The sequence below is a fragment of the Mastomys coucha genome, chromosome X (genome assembly GCF_008632895.1).
Source record: "Mastomys coucha isolate ucsf_1 chromosome X, UCSF_Mcou_1, whole genome shotgun sequence".
Classification (NCBI taxonomy): domain Eukaryota; kingdom Metazoa; phylum Chordata; class Mammalia; order Rodentia; family Muridae; genus Mastomys; species Mastomys coucha.
This window is the reverse complement of record NC_045030.1, coordinates 163,140,721-163,165,679: the sequence shown is the minus strand read 5'-3', so window position 1 is coordinate 163,165,679 and position 24,959 is coordinate 163,140,721. Positions and strand designations below refer to the sequence as shown.

Genomic DNA, 24,959 nt, shown 5'->3' with positions numbered 1-24,959 from the left:
CTCACTATTCTATCTCAAGATGAACTAAAGTTAATATTCTGAGGCAAGAAAATATGAAATAGACACATAAACTAACTATATGCTATTTTTATGGTAACATTTCATTATACCCCTAATTTCTACCTGAACTAATGGTGATAGCTGAGGCTGAACCCAGGTCCTTGCATGCTAGGCAAATATGTTACCACTGAGCTATAACCCCAGTCCACTGTTTACTTTTACTTCTTGTGCTAGAACCTACATTTTATCTGGTTTTTGTTTTTTTGTTTTTAGCATTTCTAGTGTAAGATCCAAGCTTTCTCATGTGCATGAATTCCACAAAATTTTAACATTTTTATTATGAGAGAGGATGTTAGTATATAGCCCAAGCTGGTCTTATGCTTATTCTGCATCTCAAGCAGGATCTGAGTTTGCAATGCTATTGTCTCAGTCTCCTGAGTAGCTGGGACAGTAACCCACTGAGCCTCATACAAATAATAGTTTAGTACAATTTTCCTTTTATACATTTTTGTCTTTGGTATTGGGACTAGAACCCAGAATCTTGTACATGCCAAGAACGAGCTCTAACACTAAGATAAATGCCCTAAATACCCCCATTCTAAGGGACTTTCTTGAGAGACATATTTTGGAGTCAATTTGTGGATTTAGAAAGGAGCACCAAGGTCTGAAAAGAATTATTTTAACTGTTTATATATTTGAAATTTAAGAGAATGGCTGGCAGGTTGTGGTTTTCTTTTTTATCTGATGGGCAAATTTAGCCTACACAATAAAGACTACAATCTTTGTAAATTATTACAGCCTTTTCCACTTTTTACTACAAATATTCGTTGCTGATAAAATACCTTGTAGGGGTTTTTGTGTTCCAGTTGTTGAAAAATGAATAATCAGATATAAAATAACTGTAATATATATGCATCGGACTTGAGAAATTGAAAAATATTTGGAAAGGGGAGACTTGAGCTTAGGAATGTTTATAAAATAATAGGCAAATGTAGATCATTGTGCAGGGGTGAAAAAGAGCTGAGGAATTGGTGAAGATAAGAGAATCGTGTTCAAAGCTAAACTATAATGTTCTACCATGAACCTTGATTTGCTCTTTTAACAATAATCAAGAGTTACTATGGGAAAAGGCAGAAGAATTTAGTATATGAATTACTCACTTTTATTTACATAAAATATATGGTCCAGCTTTTTAATAATAATAAATTTTTTGTCTGAAGAATTATAGAAAAAGCTTAAAATCTGCAGTAAGCAAGGAAAGATAAAAGCATTCAGAAAACATCAATCAGAACTGAAAGAGGAAGTACTATGTATCATTTGTTCAATAATTTCCGGGTCAAGCATTAGAGGGTTGAATTTTCAATTATTTCCTGTGCTTTACAGATGAGGAAACTAGGCTTAGAGAGGATCAGGTTTTTTTAGTCCTTAAATTTACCGAATTCTAAAATAGGAAGATCAGGGCATATGTTTAAAATCAGATTTCAATTTGCTTCAGAGCTGACAAACCATAATATGCATTGGAACAAGACCTCCTCCACGGCTTCCTGTGTGTATCTGTGTACTGGAGTTATTAGGGTATTCCATCATACCTGGATTTTCCCTCAAAACATATGTTGTAGGGCCAAACTCATGTTTGCATTGCAAATTCTTTATTAAGTGAGACATCTCCCAGCCTCTAAACTCACATTCATAGGCATGGCAAATAATCATATTACAAGTGATGAAATGAATTTAGGGATCATCAGATCCATTGATTTATATAGTATTTAGGTACGAAAGATCTGCTGAGTAATCTATATTTTTCTATGTACATAAAATGATTCTACAGAGATTTACATGTTTGGATCTGTATTTTTATTTCTTTACATTACTACAGAATATAGACCCTCTTCATTCATATTCACCACAGAAAAGGGAATTCTTTGATCTTTTTATGGACCATGGGTGATAAAAGAGCAAAAATACTCTGTCTCTCTTTCTTTCCTCTTTGCCTATTTTATAATGTGCCACATTTGGGTCATGGCTCTTTCTGCTTTAATAGTGCTAGTGATTAGTCAAGGACAAGATTGGCCTTCAAGGCTTGTATCCTTAAGCTTCAAGTTCTCTGCCTGTAGATAGTCATTCTTCCCACCCCTGTGAGCCTGTGTGTGTGTGTGTGTGTGTGTGTGTGTGTGTGTGTGTGTGTGTGTGTGTGTGTGTGTGTGTGTGTGTGTGTGTGTGTGTGTGTGTGTGTGTGTGCATGCCTGCAATACTGAACCCAAAGTCTTAGGTAGGTGCACTGTCACTTAACTATGCCCTAAGTCCTCATTAATATGCTTGGTAAATTTGCCATGGCCTTGTGCTTTACATTAAGATTGTTCCAATATACTAAGCTGTTCCAATACACTAATACTAGATGTTGAGCAAGGCACTTGGACCTATATTTCCTCATTTCACACTCTCATGATCACCAACAGCCAAATAATATACTTTCGTGAAGGTTGTTCCAAGGGTCAAATACATAATAGTTGAATGTGCTTTTCAAACTGTCAGTCTGAAGAATTACAAATGCTTCTTCTTACTAAAAATGCCTTTCAATTGTGTGTTCTTGGTGTCAAACCAACAAATATTCTTGAGGCTTATCACAAACAAACTTAAAGCAGTTTTCTGAAAGACAGCTCAGCTTCTTTCTATTACAAATCTGCCCAGGCCTATAAGACTTTTTCTAGAGGTCTTGATGAACCTGAAGAAGAAAACAACTACAGCAATTAATTCATTTAAAGAGCTGGTCAATGAACAATTCAGTAAGACCTTTGTTTGCTGAAGCCCTGTACAGTTCGGTTTGAAAACCCTGGAACAGGAACACTTCCCTTTAACCTCTTCTTGCCTATGACTCATGGAGCTTCTAGAAGTAACTGACCATGTTCGGCCTGAAATGAAAGCCTGCCCCTTTCACTCTTAGCCTGGAAACTGACCCCACCAACCAAAAGCAACTAAGCTTTGTATGTCAAGGGTTAAAGAAGAGGGAAATATGAACTCTCTACTGGGTCAAGATATTTGTTCTAAAGCACAGGTTTATGAAAATCCTGTAACAGAAAAAGCACACCCCCCTCCCAAACACACACACACAGCTGGCCCCATTAACACAATAGCACTTCCGTGAGTTGGTCGCTCATGTCTCCCTTCCTAGAGGTGGTCATCTTGAAGTAGAAATCATAGCAACTGCTTCAGAGCCTGGCTATTTGTCTGACCTATTCCCCTTGTCAGGAAGGATATCAGACCTCTGAAGAAAACATGTGAGTAGACTGACTGTTCAGCCAGTGAACAGCAGACCTTTAACAAAAAGGCATCCGGTCTGGATTTTGGCATGGCTGAGAGCCTTCATACTGAGTCCTAACCTGCAACTCCAAAGGAAGGAATGTCAACATCCTCTTTTGAGTATTTTTACAGAAACATGGTTTCCCTTCAGCTTCTAGAATTAGGCAATTTATAGATATCAACACCAAAGTCAGCAATCTCCAGGAATTACTCAAACTGACAACTATTTCTCAGATTGACCTCCTTGGAATTCTTTCCATGGTTCTTTTATGTAGTCTTTTGCCATGTGATCTTTAGTTCTTGACCCTGGAAGCAGAGGTTTATCTATGTTATTCATTTCTGCACTTCCAGAATTTACCCATTCTTATCTCATAGCAGCTACATAAGAATTCTCCTTGGGTGAATGAGAAGGGTTTATTTTCATTGGTTAAAAAAGATAATTTGATACAGCAGATAAGGAAAAGAACATTTGTAAAGGCACAGAGTATATAGATGCTTTTAGTGATTGGTCTAATACCAATGTGGGCAAAACCCAATTTTTTCTTTATATTGTCAACAAAAAGCAAAGAAATATAAGGGTGGTGGCAGATAATAGAGCTCCTAGGGACTAAGCCACCAACTAAAGAGTACACATGGAGGGACCCATGACTCCAGTAGTATATGTAGCAGAAGATGGCCTTGTTGGGCATCAATAGGAGAAGAGGCCCTAGGTACTGAGAAGGATCGATGCCCCAATGTAGGGGAATTCAAGGGCAGGGTAGTAGGAGTGGGTGTGTGGGTGGGGGAGCACCCTCATAGAAGCAGGGGGACAGAATAGAGGGTTTCCAGGGGGGAAACCTTGAAAGGGGATAACATTTGAAATGTAAATTAAGAAATATCCAGTAAAAATAAAGAAAATAGCTGAGGTGACAGAACCCACTAAGTTAGAGCTGGTCTAAGTTCCCTGTGTATCTTGTTACTAATCTTTTCTTTAATTTATCTAGGACATAAGACCATGGTATCAAATCAAATGCCAGCTTCTCTTTCTTTGGTGATTCAAAAACTCAAACAAGGACATGAATAAACAACATCTGCCTGCAGTCTTTAAAATAGTATTGTTTCTTAAGCCATTTCATTCCTCTTACCACTCAGTGCTACTAAAAAGTCAATTTTGCCACTTAGCTTGGTATAGTGTGAAGGGCAAATCAAATTACTGCTACCTTTTAGAATTAAGCAATGGTTATTCAGAGTATCCCATATTAGAGACCAGAAACACAACTCAACCCTACAGCCACTGAGTAATTATAATACAGTCAAGAAATCCATGATTAGATTCTACAGATGAAGCCTGGACTATACCAATAAAGGTACATATAAAATAGGACCTGATACTCATCAAATGCTTACTGCATATGATTCTTATCCTTGGTACTTTATGCTTTCCTTTCTGATGAGAAGCAAACAAACAAAAATGTGTTTTCCCCAGTTTAAAAATAATGCATGCCCAATGGCTACACAAAAGACTTGGACACTGTGATCAAAATCCTGATCATAAAGTGAGTCTGAATTTTTTGTTTGTTTTTTGAGACTTTCATGGTAAAAACTCCTAATTGTAAATTAGCATTATTGTCTTTGCTCTGCAGCGTCCTCATGTAGCCTGGGAACATGTACACAATTCCAGCTCCAAGCATGAGGTCTGGCTGGCTATTCAGTATAATCAGTCTATGAAAATGTTGGCAAGGGGAACTCTTTGAGACAACTTCCTTGATGGCTCTAAAGGCATTTTTCCAAAGCCATATCTCTACAGTAATTTGCAGAGCATGTGGGAAGGCATCTTCCTCCTGTAGGATGGTGGCTTGTAGCCAGGCCAGGTGTGTGTTTAAAATCACTGTAAAATTGCTGCATATATTTCTCAAAACCTCAAAAATGACTGGACCATTTAAAAATAATGCTGCCTTTGTTGGCCCTGTTAAGCTAGAAGAGAAAGAACAAGCTGGGCACTAGGGAACTGCAATCTGTATAGACAGATGTATGGGTGATTGGGAGCAACTCTGTGTACCAATTTCAGTCTAAACTATCACAGATACACAATGTGATAAAATAATGTGAGCTCCAGGGCACTCTAAAATGTCACTGCAGTAGGTGCTATGCCCTGAACTGCATCCTTCTTACTGTGAATTAAAGGTCAGAAGAGACAGTCACATGCCATCTTCACGATATCTAGCTATAGAGGAATGCAGGAAAAAGATTACGCTTATACCTGGATCCAGAAGCTAAATAGCAGTTCCTGACACCCCCTGCTGCTTTTTGATCTTCAGGGACAAGACTTTGAATGTCACTTAGATTTTGTGCTAGGGTTGCATTGTGTCAATTGAAAAAAAGAAAAACCCATAAGATGAAAACTAATGCAAAGGTCTCTTCATGCATTTCTTTCCCCTAGGAACACCACCTGTATCTGATATTCTCATTTGACCTTTCTTGCATAAAACATTCTATGCATCACCCTCCCTGAATAAGAAAATTATTTCACTGTTATTTTACAGACAGGAGTAAAACATGCCTCAAATGCTTAACCTTAAATTCAAAGATTCAAAAATCTTCTTTAAAGAAGCCTCTTCTGATATTGTCTCTTCTGGCCTCTCATTCAGCACCCCAAATACAAGGCAACATTGTCCAGGATCCTAAGCTTCCTTGTCTATTGCTACAAACAGGTCTCTGCTGGCCCAGTGCACGCGCAGAAGCTCTATTCAGCTGCTTTGATGCATAATCCACTCATCTGTCAACACAGCTTAAATCCCACCACCCTGAAGCAAGGTTTAGTCTACTCAACACAAGTCTTCTCTTCCTCCTCTGAATCCCAAAACAGTTGTCTAACCTATCAATCACTTCGGCACGTCATTCAGCAAGTGGTTCTAATTGGCATGCCTCTACCTGTGGCTAGGCACTTTTCAAACTACAAACTACATTAAAATAACAACATGCACTCTTATCTCACACATAAATATGGCAAGCAATAACTAAAACAATATTGGACAGCCAGTGAAATGCCAAATTCCACACATTTAACCATTGCACACTGAGTCCTGGTTTCTAACAGTAGTTCTGACATATTGCAGGCTTTCTCTGGGCCTGGTACAATGCTAAGAGTTTACATGAAACACTTTATTTTATTCTCCCATGTTTCTGTAAAAGAAAGCACAGGACATTACTAGCCTTGTTTTATAGACAAGTAAAGTGGGGAACAGGAACATTAAGTAATGTGCCCAACTATTACATTTGTTTACACAGTCCCATGACTCAGAGGTACCTTGTGTACTTGTCTGTGCACTTTCCTGAACTCCCAGACCTTAGAAAAAATGATCCCAATCATAATAAATCATCAAGCAATAGTAAATTTCTCTCAGCAAGTGAAGGATAGGAGAAATCAGATAGGAGAGAGTAGTCAGGTGAAAAGGAGGGAAGGGAAGTGGCTTTGAGTTTTACCATAAGAATTGGGTACTGGAGGTACTTTCTTCCAGCTCCATCATAAATATTTTCATACCAAATAAATTAAATTAAAATGTCAGTTTTATGTATTTCACAAATATTTCAAGACTTATGTTAACCCCATAGGACTATTGAAAAATATATTCCCATTGTAGACTATGGAAATGTTGCCATGAAATATGCACAAACAGAAACTATATTTTTGAAGGAGACAATTGGAACTGGTGAGACTCCCCACATAACCAAACATTTTATAAAATACATGACTCATTTTCTTAAAATACCATGTGGTGAAATATGATAAAACCTGTGTATAATTTAAATGAAAATCTAATCTAAAATACTTGTGAACTGCTTCAAAAACCTGTACAAGATTACAAAAATGATGTAGTATGTGATAAAAAGTCAAACTTGAATGATGGATACAGGAGTTTTTATAAGTATTTATTAAACTTGACATTGCTTTCTAACATAAGACTTGAAAGTTATATGTGGAGTTTTCTTTTCTGGGAAGACTTTTTCCATCTCTCAGACTGGAATCTGTGCCCTTGATTTGGATACAGTATTACCAACAGCAAGGAAAATCATTTGTCTGTTAGATTTTCCTACAAGTCTGTTACCTCCACAAAGGTGGTGATTGCTTCTGTACCTATGACCTTGACTTACTAAATAGATATTAACTTAATTATCCATTACCTCTCAGAAAGTCTGTTATCTTGTATGTTATTAGTAACATAGCTTCAAATGACTTGAAACAAGGAAAATGACAGTGGTATGAAGAGAACTTTAGTTTCTACTTAGCTAAAATGTACTTTCTAAATGACAGAGTAAGCAGAATACATAAATAGGATTTTTAGTGGTACTGGCATTTGAGTACATATCATCTTACATTCTAGGTAAGCACTCTCCCAATGATCAATAACTCCAGTTCTTTCTGTTAGCTCTTTGTTTGAAAGAGTGTGTCACAAATTATGTTGCCCTGGCTAGCCTTGAACCCTTAATATCCTCCTGCCTCATTCTCTAGAGCAGCAGTTCTCAACTTATGGGCCATATCTTCTTTGGGGGTTGCATGTAATATATCGTGTATATTAGATACTTAGATTACAACACATAGTAGTAGCAAAATAACAGTTATGAAGTATCAAGGTAATAATTTTATGGTTGGGGGTCACCACAACATGAGGAGCTGTATTAAAGTATCCCAGCATTAGGAAAGTTGAGAACCACTGCTCTGGAGTAAGTAGGATTACAGGTCTGTAAAACCAGGCCCTGTTACATTACTATTTTTATAGAAATACCAAGAAAAAAAAAAAAGAAAACAATATGTAGCTCAGTATCCTCCTCACACCATTGTTGTAAATTGGGAAAGATTTTAAAAATATAGAACCTCATCTAGGCATGATAGTATACACTTACACTGTTGAGGTGGGAGAACGCTAAGAATTCAGGGCCAGTCTGGGCTAAATAACAAGTATCAGGCAAGTCAATGCCTCACAGTGAGACCCTATCTCATAAACAAACAAACTTAAGAGCAGAATTCCCTATCTCTGCCTCCATATGCAAAGAGCTACATAAACTTGAGCTTTATCTGGAACTTTCAGAGGAATAATAATTCTCAGTGGTTTGATCCACTGAAAGCTGCACTGCATGAAGAAACTCCCACCACCAGCCTTTAAAGTGAGCATAGCAAAAGCAGTTTCAAGCTTCAGTTTTAGCTTGTCTGAAGGGGCACATGAAGGACAATGAAAGGTCAACATTCTCCAACGGCATATTTTCATAAGTGCAACTGGACCCAAGAAACAAGAGGCGCAGTATGTTATGTGCACACATTAAGAGAGGAATTGCTTCACTGCAATTTCTTGGAAACTCTAGAATGAATTATTAGTCTCTCTTATATGTCAGTTATGTGGCTCACAAATCCACTTTTTAAGTAGAGTATGTATGGCTGGAGGGCTTCTTAAAACTCAATTAAAATGATGTTTTGAAACGTCTATGTTTTGATGTGCCTCATTTAGAGGCTGCACTTGACAAGGAGACTTCACTTGTTACTTTAAACAACAGACTTTAGGAATTGTGAGTTTAATTTTCTCTCACTTCCCTATCTCATGAGCATTTACCAAGCATAATCCCTGAAAGGTACAGATTGCTGGCATGACACTCCTTCAAATGATGTGAAAGATATTTTTAATATTTTTAGTTTTTGAGACAAGGTCTCTAAGGGGATGTGGAAGATTTTACATCTATGAATCCTACATGTTGAAATTTTATCTTTTGTGCTTCAGTTAAAGATGTCAATGTACAGAACTACATTTTATTTGTTTTTGTTTTGTTTTGTTTTGTTTTGTTTGAATAGGGTTTCAAAATATAGTCTTTGCTGGCTTAGATCTCACTATGAAGACCAAGCAAGCCTTCAGTTCATAGATATCCATATGTCTCTGCCTCTTGAATGGTGGAATTAAAGGCATGGACTACTATGCCCAGCTATATTTCATTTCATATACCTTTTACACTGAAATCTAATGAAATTAAAAATGATCCCCCAATTTTAGGTTATTAAAGGAAACAATTATTATTTGCAATCATATCAGCATAATATGTATCAATATGAAATCCTACAGAGCACAATTTACTTTTTTTAAAAATGTTTTTTCTGAGACAGGGTTTCTCCATGTAGCTCTGGCTGTCCTGGAACTCACTCTGTAGACCAGGCTGGCCTCGAACTCAGAAATCTGCCTGCCTCTGCCTCCCAAGTGCTGGGATTAAAGGCATATACCACCACTGCCCAGCCACAATTTACTTTTTGAGACTGATGTAATAACTACTAAAACATATAGTTTCTTGATTGCTTCTCTTTATTATGCTATTAATTCATTTTTTAAATCAGGATTTATATTGTACTAGGTTTATGTAAAACAAGAAATATATATATTCATCATTTTATGATGACTAAGATCATCACCTCCCAAGTATCTTATATGATTATGATTTGTTTCTAACATGAACTGCATATTCCTGAACAAATATGCTCTGCTGGTATGTTATCTATGCAAATGCTTAAAAACACATTTCATGGAATAGCTGTAAATAATTGCTCATAAACATATTTTGTTAAACAGCTGCACATGTGTTTCGGTACATTAGAGGTTGTTAATATGCCTATATTTCTGTAATTAGAAAATAAAATGTATAACATGGTTAATTGCCAGACCCTCTCTGTGACAATATTAATGCCTGGTATTCCATATGTTTGATTAGACAAATGTACTGAACTTACGACTGAAGACTTGTATTTTCATCACAGAAAGGGCTACGGCAGTATCTCCTCGTAAATTTGAAGATGTTAGGTAAACAATTAATGACCGTGCTGTGACAGCACATGGACACTGAGCAGAACTTAATTACCTGCAAATAACCAGCCTGGAAGTTGTTGAATATGCAGCCTCATTATAATGATGTTGTTCTAACAAACAACCCTTAATTTAATGAGAAGAATATTTTCGTGATAAAGGACAAAAAAGGAAAGGAAGACCAAAGATCACTATTCAATCATTCCAAAGGACATACTTCCTAAGCACAAGAAAGATTTAAAAAAGATCACCTCAGATTTCACAAGCTAACAGCTATCTGGAATTTTGAACAACCAACTTAACTATAATTTCATGCACACTCCTTTCTCTGTTAAACACTTTGGTGGTACTTTTCTCTACTACTGCTATGCAATTCAGCGAAATATAATGGCCATCTATCTTCCCTTGCCTGTGTTACCTAAATTCTTGTGGCAAACTTCCATATATGGTAAAAAGATGGATTGCAGCCACTCACTCCTTGGACATTTGAAGTGATGTATACTGTGCAGGTACTGCATTTGCTTCCCCTAGCACATTTAGAAGGAGGGATTCCCTTTAGCGTGCAAACTTCCCTCAGTGTGTCAAATAATCACAAAGTTGAATTCCAGATGTAGTTCGTTAATCTTCACCATGGTAAAATCGCATATGTAGCCTAAGTAAATTAGCACTAGGAGAAGGAATAGGAACCATTTATTAAAGGTTATGATATTCTCTAAGCAATGATACTCTTTGGGTCATCTGATTAATTCTATTTGCTCAACAAGTTGCTCTGTTTTTTCTGAGAGGAAGGACTTCAGTATATATTTACGTAGCACTTTTAACTTATACTTCCTTTCCTTTTAATTAGTGTCTTGTGATCTAAAAATTAGCTGATGAACATAATGCCTCATACAAACTCTCTCAGCTCAGCTTGCAATAATTAGACCCATTCCCTGTCAACTGAAGTTGAATAGACATCAGGTTTGGTTTTTTTATTTGTTCCCTGCTGCTTTCTAAACTTATTTAGAGAGTATTTTTATGTTAACCTATAACCGTATTAATTACTACCCCCAAGCTGGAATTTGGATAATTTCATACTAGAAGTGAGTGAAATTCAGACAGTCTTGCCTGTAAAATCGCCAAATAAAAGAAGCTTATACAGACAGGAATGCTTTCATGAAACCGGAGACTGTCAGAACATTATAGTTCACCAATAAGCCTAATATCATTTACACAAGAAGGTCACATGTCCTCTAAAATCCCACATTTGATACAGACATTTGCTACACACATTCTTCTTTCTAGTCTTTTGTTTGTGTAATAACTAGATAAAGGTATAACGTGAGTAAATTACTTTTTCCTGCATGAGTGAAGAATATAAATGTCTGCAAAATGCTCAAAAGATAGATTTTTATATTTCTCTTTCTCTTTCCCTCACCATTCCTTCCCTCCATGCTTTCTCTCTCTCCTCTCTTTGCAACAACTGCTGACATTGAAATTGATCCAGAAAACAGCAAGAGTTGAAAATGATCCAGATTTTTAGAATTTGCCCTCACCTTGACAACAGTAAAATTACAAGCAGCAGTCAACTTTTACAAGATACCCTCATTGTGTAACATTTATAGGCTGCCAAAAACATGCTACAACTAATCAGACAACAAAGGTGAAGAGAAATTCTTCACCTGCTATGCAGCTAGCAGTGAATATACTTCTTATTTCCATGACATTTGCTGGCAGAAAGGGGTTGGCTTAAGGCGGATCGGACTAACCTTCAATTTGTCATAGCGCTCACTCAAAGCTGCCACCTGATGATCGCGGTGCCGCCCAACCAGTTTACACAAGGCACAGATTAACTGGTCATCGGTCACACAGTACATATTCACCTTCTCATCCTCGTGCTCCAGGCACATCAGCCCCCGGATGTGCGAGTCCGGGATTGGCTCAATCAGACGATGGCCTGTAAAGGGCTTCTTGTTCGGATGAGTGGCTTTCAGGCACTCATCGCAGTAGGACACTTCGCAAGTAACACAGGTCTTCACAGCATCCTGGGCAGGATCCTGGTCACAGAACTGGCAGAGAACCTTCTCAGCAGAGGACATGGTGTTGGTGTCAAAGGCCCGCTCCCTGCGGGTCTCACTGGGAGAATTGGGCCCGCTCACAGATGCTTTCTGAAACCTGTCAATGATGTTTTGTAGGGTGACGTTTCTCTTGAGCCCGTCTAGACCTCGCTGGCTGAGCGTGATGACATGCCGGCAGGTGGGGCACTGGAAGGCGTTAATGGACTCCACAGGCTCGTTGGTGGCACAGTGAGAGACCAGGATGCGGTGGGCACAGTTGAAGCAGAGGCTATGTGCACAGGGAAGCAGCAGAGGGTCCTCAAAAAGCTCCAGACAAATAGGACAGGTCAGCTCCGACTCCAGTGTTTCCATCTTCAGGCAAAACTCTCTGGGGTCATCAGCAAAATCCAAGGAAGCTGATCAGCTATCTGGAAAGAGAACGTAAGATTGGATTAAGCATGAGGGGTCAGCCAGGGGGAGCTGTCAGCTTCGAATGCATCTCATAATAATTCCAAACATAGGTCATGGAAGGGAAATTATGTGTTATGTTCCAAATGTCTGTCTTTACTGGGAACAAATGATTAAAAAAAAAATGAGCCTGTCATTTTCTCAAATTTCTGATTGTTGAAAGTGGCAGCTTTCTTTTTTAATGTTTATTGTTGTTTGTTTATAGGTTTTTATAGCTTTGGCTTTTAAAAGGTTTAACTTCAAACTGATAAGTAACAGAAACTGTAATTTCTCTAACTGGTGTACGATCAGAGTAATCTTACACCACTAACAAATTTTCCTTTTGGTTAAAATTAAAATGCATAAACTTGTTAATGAAATATAGTCACTCACAACTTTGAATTTGTGAACTTAAATATTAATGTATATGTATTTTAAAGACTCTCAGTTTGTAATAGCAGGACACACACACTTGTTATACACACTTGTTATAGAGATGAACATTAAGTGTATAGGAACTTAAATGAATGCATTTCAGTAGAAATAATCATGTTTAAATTGAGAACATCATTTCTCAAGACATTCTTGAGGAAATAAGATAACGGATTTTTCACAAAGATGCTCACAGTAGAGGTAGTAATTTTGGCATATGTTCATTGCTCATGTATTGATTAATCCAGAAATGGGGTGTGGGAGACAGAGAGAAATACAGAAAACTATGAGAGCCTTTCTGAAGACTGAAATACTGATGGCTAATATTATCTCACATTCATTTGACAAATTCTAAGAGTAATAATTTCAGTTTAGAAAGCATGTTATAAAGACTATGTAAAGGTTCCTGAGGATCCCAGTGCAGCCCAATTGGCCCAAAATATCTTATCTCAGGCTGCTCCCTGTTGCTAGCAACAGGCCTGGCTGGCAGGAGGTCTTGTCTCACACTTACAACCCTGCTGGCCCAGTCATGACCTCTGCCAGCTCTGTTGCTCCCCTCCAGGCCACCTTCGGGTGGGGTGGCCCAGCTGAACATTCCCTTTCCCATAAATACCTCGTAGCTTTTGTGAACTCCTGCCTGCCTTCCCTTCAAAAAGAGATGACAAACAATCCCACACAAGCACCAGTTCATTAGGGTGAAGAGGCCTCCTGCTCATTAGCAGGCCTGGGAACTAAGCCTTTTTGAACCTTCTCCCTTTCCAGCCCATTAGAAGAGGTCTGTAGAATGCTGCCTGGCATATTAGCTGCAGCCCATTGCAAGCTGTGGGAGAATAGTGCAGTTTACCAGGTCAGGAGGTTCAATTCACTCACAAGGGTAGAAAATCCTCAGTTAGGTTTATGGGAAGGCATCACTTCCAAAACTGTGTATAGCGATTCTGGCAATCAGTCAATTGTATTCACACCTCCACTTCTATACAAAATGCAGGGTTTCTAGAATCAGGTGACCTTTTATGAAACATCATCTATCTGAAATACGACGGGTGCATTGCTTTGCTGAAACACTGTCAGCTCACTACCAACTGAAACAAGATCACTAAGAAGTATAAAGAAGGCCCTGGGCCTGTTAAAGAATAGAAGAGGAAATTACTAGCTCAAAGATGACTGGCAACTTGTCACTCATATTTACTGCTTAATAAAGGAGTGGCTGTAATTTGAAATACCCAATTCATACTCATCATTTCACAATCTACAATGTAAAGCCAAAGGCTACTCTTATAACAAAAAAACTTCATCATCCTCCCTAGGACCCAGTCCATTGTACCCATAGATGACTCTGAAGAAGTTGGAAGGCTTGGTCTATTAAGCAAGACTTTGATTAATTGTGAGTAGAAAATTATCTCCTTGTCAAATTGCTTTTCCTTTTCTATCAGAAGCATAAAAGTCAAAAGGAAAAATATAGGCCTTTTCCTATGCTTTATTACATGATAGTTATCATTAATTATGCTATTTACTTATTTAAATATGTTCTTTTTTGAGACAGAGTATTGCTATATATTACAGGCTGGCTACAAACAATACTATTGCCTCCGTCTCCTGAGTGTTGGGATCATAGGAGTGAAGTACTATTACAGGAGCACACCATCATGCACAACCTACTTATTATCATTTAATTTTTATTTTCATATATACAGTATTTGCACTTATATTGATGGTACCATATTATAAGCCAATACATAAAACAAAACACCACCACCAACAACAACAAAAAGTAGTGTTGAGAAACTTTAAAAGTAAAAAGCAAAAATCTGAAAGTGGTAATGGGTAGATGCTCAATAGTTAAACCACCCACCATGTAATGTGTATCATATAATATGAACACTGGAGCACCAATTCCCAGAATGCACATAAATGCTAGATGGGCATCTCTAATTCCAGTGCATGGAAGGAGACATAGCATCCTCCAGAGAAAGCTAGTTAGCCAGAACTCTGGTATCATACCCTGCCTTAATGAATAAGGTGTAGAGCAATCAAGGGATAGTCCCAATGTAAACTCATGGTTCCACAAGCAGGCACACAACAGTGTGCTTACACATATGTGATTATGCATATACATACTGATATATATGAAACACATACAAGTAAAATAGAGTTTTCATTTATTAAAACTTAAGATAGCATTGTCATATAATTCAGAAGTAAAATAAGTATGTTAAAGTGACATTTGCACTCCTGTTTGCTGTGACGTGACTCACAGTAGCCATGTAATGGGAACAACCTAAGTGTTCATCTGATAAACAGATAAACAAATGGAGTATATACACACAATGAAATTCTACGTGGTCAGAAAAATGGAATTCTATCATGTGCGGCAATATGCATGCAATCAGAGGATATTATGGCAAGTGAAATATTGAAATAAACCAGACAGTAAAAGATAAACATTGCATAATGACTATGTTTTAGTAGAAGTGCCAGAGTTCTATCCCATAGTGGTACTATACTATTGGAATTCCCAAGGGTGGTTCTACTGTGCACCCCAGTGGGAATGCTGACATTGTATTCACCAATTCAAGAGAAGGCTACTTATGCTAGGTACTAAGCTGGTCTAAGAAGGCTGAACCTTGTGCTGTCTTCACCTCATCTTTATTATCACAATCCCAGCCATCATCACCTCATACCAGGGTTATCCCAAGACCTTTCTAAATGCTTTCATGGCTTCTTCTCATTCTTGCCATTCTCCTTATAGTCTATTTTTCCACCCAGCAGCTACAGAACCTGTTAAAACATGAAAGATTCTGCCTCTTTTTTGTTCTTCCCTTCAGGGGCTTCCCATGTCAGTCAAATGGAAATTCACCACAATAAAACCAGCCCTAGAAAACAGACAGACAGTGAGCTCATTTCCTCCCACGCTACTCCTTTCTTGTTCTGCTCTGGGCAAATGGCTCCCTTGTCAACCCACAGATATGCCAAACACATCCCATCTTCTACCCAACCCATACAGTCTTTATAATAGAGACTCTGGGCTCTACAGTCACATTAGCTGAACCCACACAAAACTAAATGCCACACTACCACCATAACTACCCACCCACTATGGAAACCCTTCTTGCTTTATCTCAGTTTGTTGTTCTTTATATCTCTATTGCTTACATATTCTATTACTTTGCTTATTGATATCTTCCTCTCATATCTCTAGCACCAGAAAGTGCTGTGTGAAGCCAGAGATGTTTTTCTCTTTGCAGCATGTGTCAGAAATAGCTAGAATAATGTCCAATGTACAATAAACTCAAGCATTCATTGATTTCTTCAGTTCTAATGGGCTGAAGCTGGATGAATAAAGCATAAATCTTTCCTGTAAGGATCTGTCAATCACTGAGATAGAAGTCAGCCAGCTTTCTATATAAGAGGCAGGGCAAAAAATGCTTTTTGTTTTGGGAGCCATGGGATAGACATTGCACAAATTAGCATAAAGAACACATAAGGGAATGAGCATAGCTAGACTCTAATACAACTGCATTTTAAAAAACAAATAATGAGCCAGATTTCACCTTCAGATCTTATCTTCAGAGGAGAGAGATACACACACCTGGTCAGAAAATAAAATAAAAATCACCAGCAGGAAAGTATGAATAAAATGTCAGGTAGGTAACAACAGGAAAGATGGAAAAGCCAGAGTCAAACAAGTGAGCGCATGTTCCCCGTGTTAACAGCAAATTATATACAATGGGATTTCACCCTGACATCAATGGAAAAGATGTGAGCTCAGTGCTTGGAGCAATTCATGTAGGAATGATTTAATAGCAGCTGCTCAGATCTGATTATTTTCCTTTTATTGCCACAGTACTCCACATGGTGTTTTGGGCAAATGTCTACACTATAAATAGTTAACTGAATTAAGTGCTGAGAAGGTGGCTAGATGTGACAAATGAAGTTCAGCCAAACTGTTAAGCCTTTGAGTCACATAATTCCAAAACGGGAGGGTTTCTGAGTTTATATCTATGGTAAATTCTACAGAAGTTGCTACACGTCATTTTTATTACTAAATAATATCTATGTATGTCATTCCCCTCATTTTTTATCTTTCTTTAAAATATCTAGAGAGATTAAAATACTATTTTTTCCTAAATAAAATATTAATGTCTTTCCATGGACTTGGTTCTGTAGGAGGTTCAGGCAATACCTAGCCCTGGTCTTGGTGACTTAACAGTTCACTAGAGAGGGGGATGGGGAATACTAGGGCAGAAGAGATGGCTCCACAGTTAGGAGCACTTGCTGCTCTTGGCAGAAAAACTGGGTTCAGTTCCCAGCACAATGCCTTCATTGACCTCCACAGGTGCTAGGCATGAATGCAGTACACAGATACAGATGCGTGCAAAACATTCATACACATAAAATATATCTAAAAATGGAAATAATATGTTAGGTAACAATAAAATAGGAAATCCAAAGACAGCATAATCAAATCTATACAAGAGGAAAAAGCAACAGGAAAGTTTCTCCAGGGTAAAGGGTGAGTCAATTTTTAAAAATTGAGCAAGGCCCATCGACAAGATAGTGTGCGGAGGGGTAGGATTTGTGCAAAAAAAAGTTATCTTTCTTTTGTGTTTTTGCCTAACATTTACAGTTCAACTTTTTTTTAGCTAACTTCTTAGAATTTACTACAATAGAAGGAAACCACACGTGCATATTGTTGTCAGGAAATTCTATAGCTCAACATTTTAATGAATGGGCTGATTTGTCTTTATTCAGGAGAAGGAAGTGATAATCATGAGAACTCTCTTCAACAGACTGGGAATAGCAGCAATTCAGCATTCACACCTTTGCCTGCCTGCAGTTGGTCTATATAGAACAGGGCATAATAGTAAGCAAAAAGAGTTGAAAAGATAATTTTAAAAAAATGTAGGACATTCACCATGCTGGATGTAAGCTGCCTGCTTGTCCTTGAGCATGAGCCCACAGATTCACCCTACAATTCTAGTAGCCATTCTAATCACATCTAGAAGCAGGATTGTCTTTAGTGATATAGTTCAGTGAAACCTTGTATCCTTTGATACCTGGGCACTTCTCAAGAAATGCATTTACCAAGAAAAAACACTTCTTCACAACAGAAAGCAAATAAATGGAGGTTTTTGTGGATAAAAGAATGAGATGAATAATGGTCCACTTCTTACTTCTTCAGATATGGTCCTCTCCTTCTGAGTAACACTGCAATTATCCAAATTATCCTTCTCAAGGTTCTCTCTCTCTCTCTCTCTCCCTCTTTCTTTCTCTCTCTCTCTCTCTCTGGCTGCTGACTTCTTTCTGTTCATCAAAGCCCTGGAGGATTATAATATGTCCTTCCTTCCAAAAGGTAAGCCAGTGTGTTAACTCATTTCATGGTTACTTTTCATGAAATTGATTTCTAGGTTTGAGTCTCAAAGCACCATTTTCCAGGGATGTCACTTCAGTGTTCACAAGCCTCAGCTTCATGGTCTGTAACTGCTTCTGAGTCAGAATGCAACTCTCAGGGGAGTGACTTACACATCTCCTCCTCCAATCTATCTTTTCTACAGGTGTCTCCTAAAGTGCCTCTTTCACCACCCTCAAAAGTAAGAAACCTGCTATATTTTCTAGTCCTTCCTCTGTGAAGAAGGCAAAGCAATGACCCCAAAGATATCTACAAACTATATCTGGGGATTTGTATATAACATAGATAAAAGGAGAAAATAATGATTAATGTTACAGCAGTAATTAAGGCTTGCAGGCAGCTAATTTTGCAATAAGGAGATTATCTAGGATTATTCAAGAGACTAAAAAGCATCAAAAGAATTCATAAAAGTGGAAGAGTCCAACAGAGGAGTCAAAGTCAGAGTGATGTGAGCAAATCAAGACCAGCATGGCTGCTTTGAAGACAAAGGACAAGGCCACAGCCTAAAGCATCTAAAAGCTGGTGATAGAAGAATGAAAATGGATGTCATCCCACATCCTCCAGAACAAGCAGAAATCAGTAGATACTTTGATAAATAGGCAATTTATGTGTGATTTCAGACTTTTAAATTTATAAAATAATGGATTTGTGGTATTAAAGGCTATCAGGTTTGTTGCAAAGGAATTTTTCAGTAGAAACAAATGCATTCTCCATCTCAAAAATTCAAAGCATTGGGTAAGAAATGTGTGCTCCTCATATTGGTTTCCTTTTCCCTGTTTTCTGTAATCCAGACCCTCTCTGATACAATATTAGATCATTGCCTTTCCCTCCAAAAAGAAAACACAGCCTTTTCCTTTGATTTCTTTTTCAAAGATTTATTTTATTTTTATTAATTTATATGCATGGATCCATATGTGGTTATGTACACCTGAGTTCAAGAGCCCTCGGAGACCAGAAGAGTACATTGAAGCCTCTGGAGCTGAAATTATAGGCCACTCTAAGCCACCTGACATGGGTACTGAGAACTAAACTTTGGCCCTCTAGAAGAGCAGCAAACATTCTGAGTCCCCTCTCCAGCTCCAAATGTGATTTAGTCCTGATCTTTCTTCCTTGAGTTTACTGCTTATAACTTGCTCCCTGGACTATAGCTTTTTCATATCACTTTTCTCCATGGTACAAAACAGAAGAGTTTCCCTATTATCCAAACTATAAATCCTATCTTGCATCTCATCTCCATTTTCAAAGTCTTGCCCAAGTTTCTTCAAACTACACCTTCAACTTTAAGACCCCTAAATTCTTAAGCCACAGAAATGAGATCATTTGCCATTCCTTACAACTGCCTTTTGTTTTTCTTCCTAGCATAAATCATTTTCCTTGAATAATTTTTCTTTTGATTTCGTGTCTGGTAGTGTTTGTTTGTTTGTTGTCTCTGGGGGGGATTTTAGATGAGAATGGAATCTTTCAGAGGTCAAAAGTGTTCTGGCCGCTATTGTATTTAGCAACTTCAAATTAAATAATGAAGAAATGTTTAAAAAGACAGCTTTGAACAATGTGACATATGTTAATTATTTACACTTAATAATTGCAAAGTAATCTTTTAAGCTGAAAAATACAAAGTGATAAAATTATCCTACTCAGCAAATCACTAAACTATTTACTGTAAAACATTTCTTCCTACACAACAGAGTAACAAGACATAAGTTTAAATTATGTGACTCATCCTATTCTTTCAATGTGTTCTAAATCAGTTAAGGATGAAATTGCAATCATGAGCTCAGACATGAGCATGAATGCATGAGCTCATATGTGCATGCGTGCATGTGTGTGCATGTATGTGTGTGTGTGTGTACATGTGGGTACACATGCACCCCCTCCCCAAGCTTCCTTTGAAGAAAACATTCACAATCTCAAATGTAGGCTTCTTATGAATGAACATGTGACTTGAACCAAATGACCAACAAACCCTCATAGGTGATAAAACCTTAATGCAAGAGTACACACCTCATAAAATCAAGGAAAATAAATTAACAAAGGGATAAAGAGTTAGTGGGGAGGGCTGTATGGATAACAGAATCTGGGCACAAGATGGTGGTTAAGGTGGTTGATAACAGCTGGTTAGCTGCCTGAGCAGAAGGCCAGTTGCTGTTCCCTGTATGTTCCTTCATCGTAAGGTATTTCTATATTGAAGATACATTTATTCCACAAGGAGAACTTTCCTGGGATGGGATATTGTTTATGGATTAGGCCATGGGAGAAAACAAAGGGAAGGAGAAAATTTCCAATTCAAGAGACATGGCACAGGGACCACTGTTACAGGGTTTGGCTTTAAGAAAGAAGTTTGGGGGACCACAGGATAGATACTCTTAATAATCATAGCCTTTTGTGCCTATTGGACTCATTTTTTTTATTCTCCTTTGAGGTAAAAGAAAAAAGCATAATATTGACCTGGAAAGTAAATACAAAAAAAAAAGATGTAAGCTTCAAGCCTGCACTATCAAAACCCTTGCCATCATGTTAGAATTTCACAAAGGTATTTTGTAAAGCCTCTCAGGATCTTTAATGCAGTTAACATAACCTAGACCTCGAGGAAACATCTAGTATCCCTAGCATCATTCATTGCAAATTTCAATCCATGACCAAACTCAGTAGACCATGCAAGTTTCACTTTCATGATCAAGAGTTAGACTGAGAGTGCTGGGAAGATGTCTCAGTGTGTAAGACACCTGCTGCCAACCTTAAAAACCTAAGTCTGGTCCTCAGAATCTGAACAGTAAAAGAGAGAACTCACTCTCACAAGTTGTTCTTTGAACTCCATGGACATGCCAGAGTGCACTCTCGTGCACATACACACTCACACACACACACACACTCACACACACACACACACACACACACACACATACACACACAGAGAGAGAGATTTAATTTTAAAAGTTAGTTAAAAAATAATCAGAATAAGAATTAGGTACCTCCAGAGATGATACATTTTTTTTCCCCACCTACCCATATTCTGTCTCATGTTTGCATACTGCATGAAACATAATTGTTATTCATTGCCATCCTCATTTGGAATATAGAGAGATGATCACAAATGCAATGCATGAATAATTTTACTTTCAGTCTCTCAGTGAACAGCTGTGAATATTGTTACAATCAGGTAAATGAATGGGGTGCTGCATCAAGGAACAAACTGGAAAAACCAACTCTAGGTTACTAGTGATTGATTGTTAATACCAGATGTTCCTTACCCACTTCCTAGATGATTCCCAAGGTACATCATCTGGTTCTGTGCCAAATATCCTCTAGACTGTGGAAACTAAGGTTTACATATCAAAATACAACCAGATAAGAAAGACCCAGTGTTTCTCAGCTTTCCTAAGGCCGTAATCCTTTAATGTACTTCCTCATGTTGTGGTGACCCACAACCATAAAATTACTTTTGTTGCTACTTCATAACTGTAATTTTGCTACTGCTATGAATTTTATGTAAATAACTTATACAACCACTGCTTTAACACAATAGAAAGATATACCAAGACTTATAAAAATGGTTTCAGAAAGGTTAGTTCTTAAAAGAATTGTGAGCAACAAACAACACTAAAAAATGGCACAAAGAAATTATATTTTTTTTTCGAAATATGCTCCACATTTCCTCTCTCCATCACCTGGCAGAATTAAAAGGTAAGCTGACTTACTGATGATGTTAGGGCATTGGGTATGACATTATTCTTATTATAGAACTATAGGTGCAATAGTTTTTGATGATTGTGGAATCGTGTTCCTATCATGGATCAGAAGAATACAGATATCAAAATGACTGATGAGAAACACTGGGAATCAACCTGAGACTTTAAGATTACAACAGTCTGAGTTCAGAAGGACCTTTCTCTTATTCAAAGAAGTGTCCAAAACCAGGAAATTATATAATAACTTCAGTAGAAACTGGTTCTTATATGCAAGGTGAATTCACTAAGGATATAAATTTTAAATGACATAGAAGCACTCAACTTCTGCATATTCAATACATAGCTTAGTATTTAACGCTAGGGTATAAAAACCACCAAATCAACATACTACCTAAGGCCTACTTTAGTCATTATTACCCTGGCTGGGGAGCCAAGCAGGGACAGTGAAAGCAGTTTGATAGAAAGAAAGGAGATTCTCTTGGATTTGAAGCTATTTTACAAGACTGGGAATTGGAGATACAATATTTGGCAATTTCACACTCCTATTATGGCACAGATCAGTACACAGATAAAACATAAATACTATAATGAGGAGAAACCTGTGGGAAAAGGGTGATCCAGTGACATTCTATAAGTAATGAACATTACTCTACAATTACAATATCACTACATGTGCCCTTAGAGTGTCAGCACATCCAAATTCATTTAATTGGTAACAGACAACTATGGATTTCTGCCAAAAAAATTGGAGGGGTCCAAAATGACTAAATGAAGCAAAGATGACAAGCGGATTAGCATCAAGATGCTAGCCTGGAATTTTCAAACAAGCAATTAGTATATTTAGAACAATTTGTAATTTCTTATTTGTTTCTACATAGGAGAAATCAGGTTGCAATTGAAATCATTTTGCCTCACATGAGAACTAGGGAAGATTTAATGTCACCAAATCCTCACCTGGTGAAATTCATGCAAATCAAATCAAACTATTAAGCAACCATTTCCCTGTACTTCACATCTGCCTGTAACACATGCACATTTAGTAATTGGATCTCTAGGACATCCTTTAAAATAATCACACACTTGCCTGACCATGCAACCTGACTAATAATGAATGATCATTCCTGAAAAGAATCATTTGGAAGCATGGCAGATGTCTATGGTGATATGAGCATTTTAATGATCAAAATTAAGGGGAAATGGGAGCTAGGTCACACAGTCTGATTATTTTAATTGAAACCCAGTCTTCCAAATTTACTTAACAAAATGTTTAAATACTCCTGGAAGTTCATCTATACACATAGGCAAGCAAAAGACACTCGTGGCAGTGAAAATGAGCAATCTGTTTCACTGTCTTAACAGTTAAGAAAACCCCTAGAAAGCCTCCATCATGCAATCCGTTCCTAGAAGCGTGGTAAGCAGGCTGAAAACAAAAACAGTTAAGAGCCCTTTGAGCACCACTCAAGGTTCCAACAGACAGATCCCCTTGAATACCCACCAGCAGACTGCACACTAGTTCTTTTTGAAGAAACATCGCTGTAGGTAGAGGATGGGCTTCCACAAAATGACAGACAGGCCACTGAGACCAGGTGGTGGGTGGCAGGCAGAGCTGGAGCAGTCCTCTGTGTGTGTGCGTGTGTATGTGTGTGTGTGTGTGTCTGTGTCTGTGAGAGAGTCGACAGTGAAATACAACAGGAAAATCGGTCCAACAATTCCAGGAAGGCCAGCTCCACCTCATCTACTCTGCCAGGGTTGCCTGAGTTAAAGAAATCAACTGCCTTTTCCATGGCCCCCACTGTGACTTCCCTGTCCCCTAACCCGGTCAGTGCTCAGCTGAAACAAAATGAAAGGCAGCTCAGGTCAGGCTAACACCCACTGCCTTGACAAGAAGCATGATGACTTGGCACTGAGATAGGCACTCTTCCTGCTTACAGGGGCCAGCAGTGGTTCAGATGACTACATCGTGCCTGAAGTCAGAAGCAAACATATCAGCTCCCCATACTGCATGCAAGACAAAGGAGAAGCTAGGGGCTTACTCTGGGTGTGTAATTTGCAGCAGCTGCTTTTATGGTACTACAATACTTCATAGTGACCAGCGGTCAGAAACTTGATAGTTCCTACACCTTGCATCCTTTTAACACCCTACTGAGCACATTATTTCATTATGTTCTGGATGCTTGTTCATGTTAAAAATAATATGCTCATTGTTTTGTTTCTTTAGCCTCAGAATTCAAATTTCATTTCTGAAAGAAGTTAGTTTTCAGTTTACATTAGGAGGAACAATACCTTGTACAGATACAATAAACCATTCATATTTTCTTCCAAAAAGACTTGTACATTATAGTGGATCATCTTAGTATACAACATATATGTGTAAATTATACACATATTATCATACATCGCATACATAATCACCTTAAAAGTATCCTATGTATCAATAGTCTTCTGTGGGTTTCCATGAGTGGTTCCAGAGCACCCCCACTAAAAATAACAATACCTATGGATGCTCAAGTTTGTTATATAAAATGGCATTCCATTTGCATATATACACATCATCTCACATATTTAAAATCACCCCAGAATTACCTATAATACCTAACATAAAGCTATGGTAAATTATTTGGGAAAAAGTGACAAGAGCAGTCTGTACATGATCAGTACAGACAAAACATATTTCACATGTTTTACATTTGGACTGGGTTAAAATCTATGAATACAGAATTCACAGGATGCTGATTTGACATGCATCAAATACACTACATACAAATGTAATACCATAGGTATATACAGACTACAAAAAAGTCCATACATTTTCCCAAAACTTGATGTTACTCTCCTGAACTGG

At 37.8% G+C, this 24,959-nt stretch overlaps 1 protein-coding gene across 6 annotated transcripts in view; it reads right to left on the bottom strand.

Annotated features, from left to right (window-relative positions):
- Mid1 (midline 1) overlaps nucleotides 1-24,959 on the bottom strand; it is a 363,560-nt gene that overhangs the window by 103,115 nt on the left and 235,486 nt on the right. For 4 of the 6 annotated variants that reach the window (XM_031371498.1, XM_031371515.1, XM_031371507.1 and 1 more), the window contains exon 2: nucleotides 11,858-12,573. In XM_031371498.1, coding sequence (XP_031227358.1) covers nucleotides 11,858-12,517 — 660 coding nt within the window. In that variant the 5' untranslated portion in view covers nucleotides 12,518-12,573. Of the gene's footprint in view, nucleotides 1-11,857; nucleotides 12,574-23,612; nucleotides 23,937-24,959 lie in introns of those variants that run through there. The other 2 variants (XM_031371489.1, XM_031371522.1) reach the window with 2 other exon arrangements.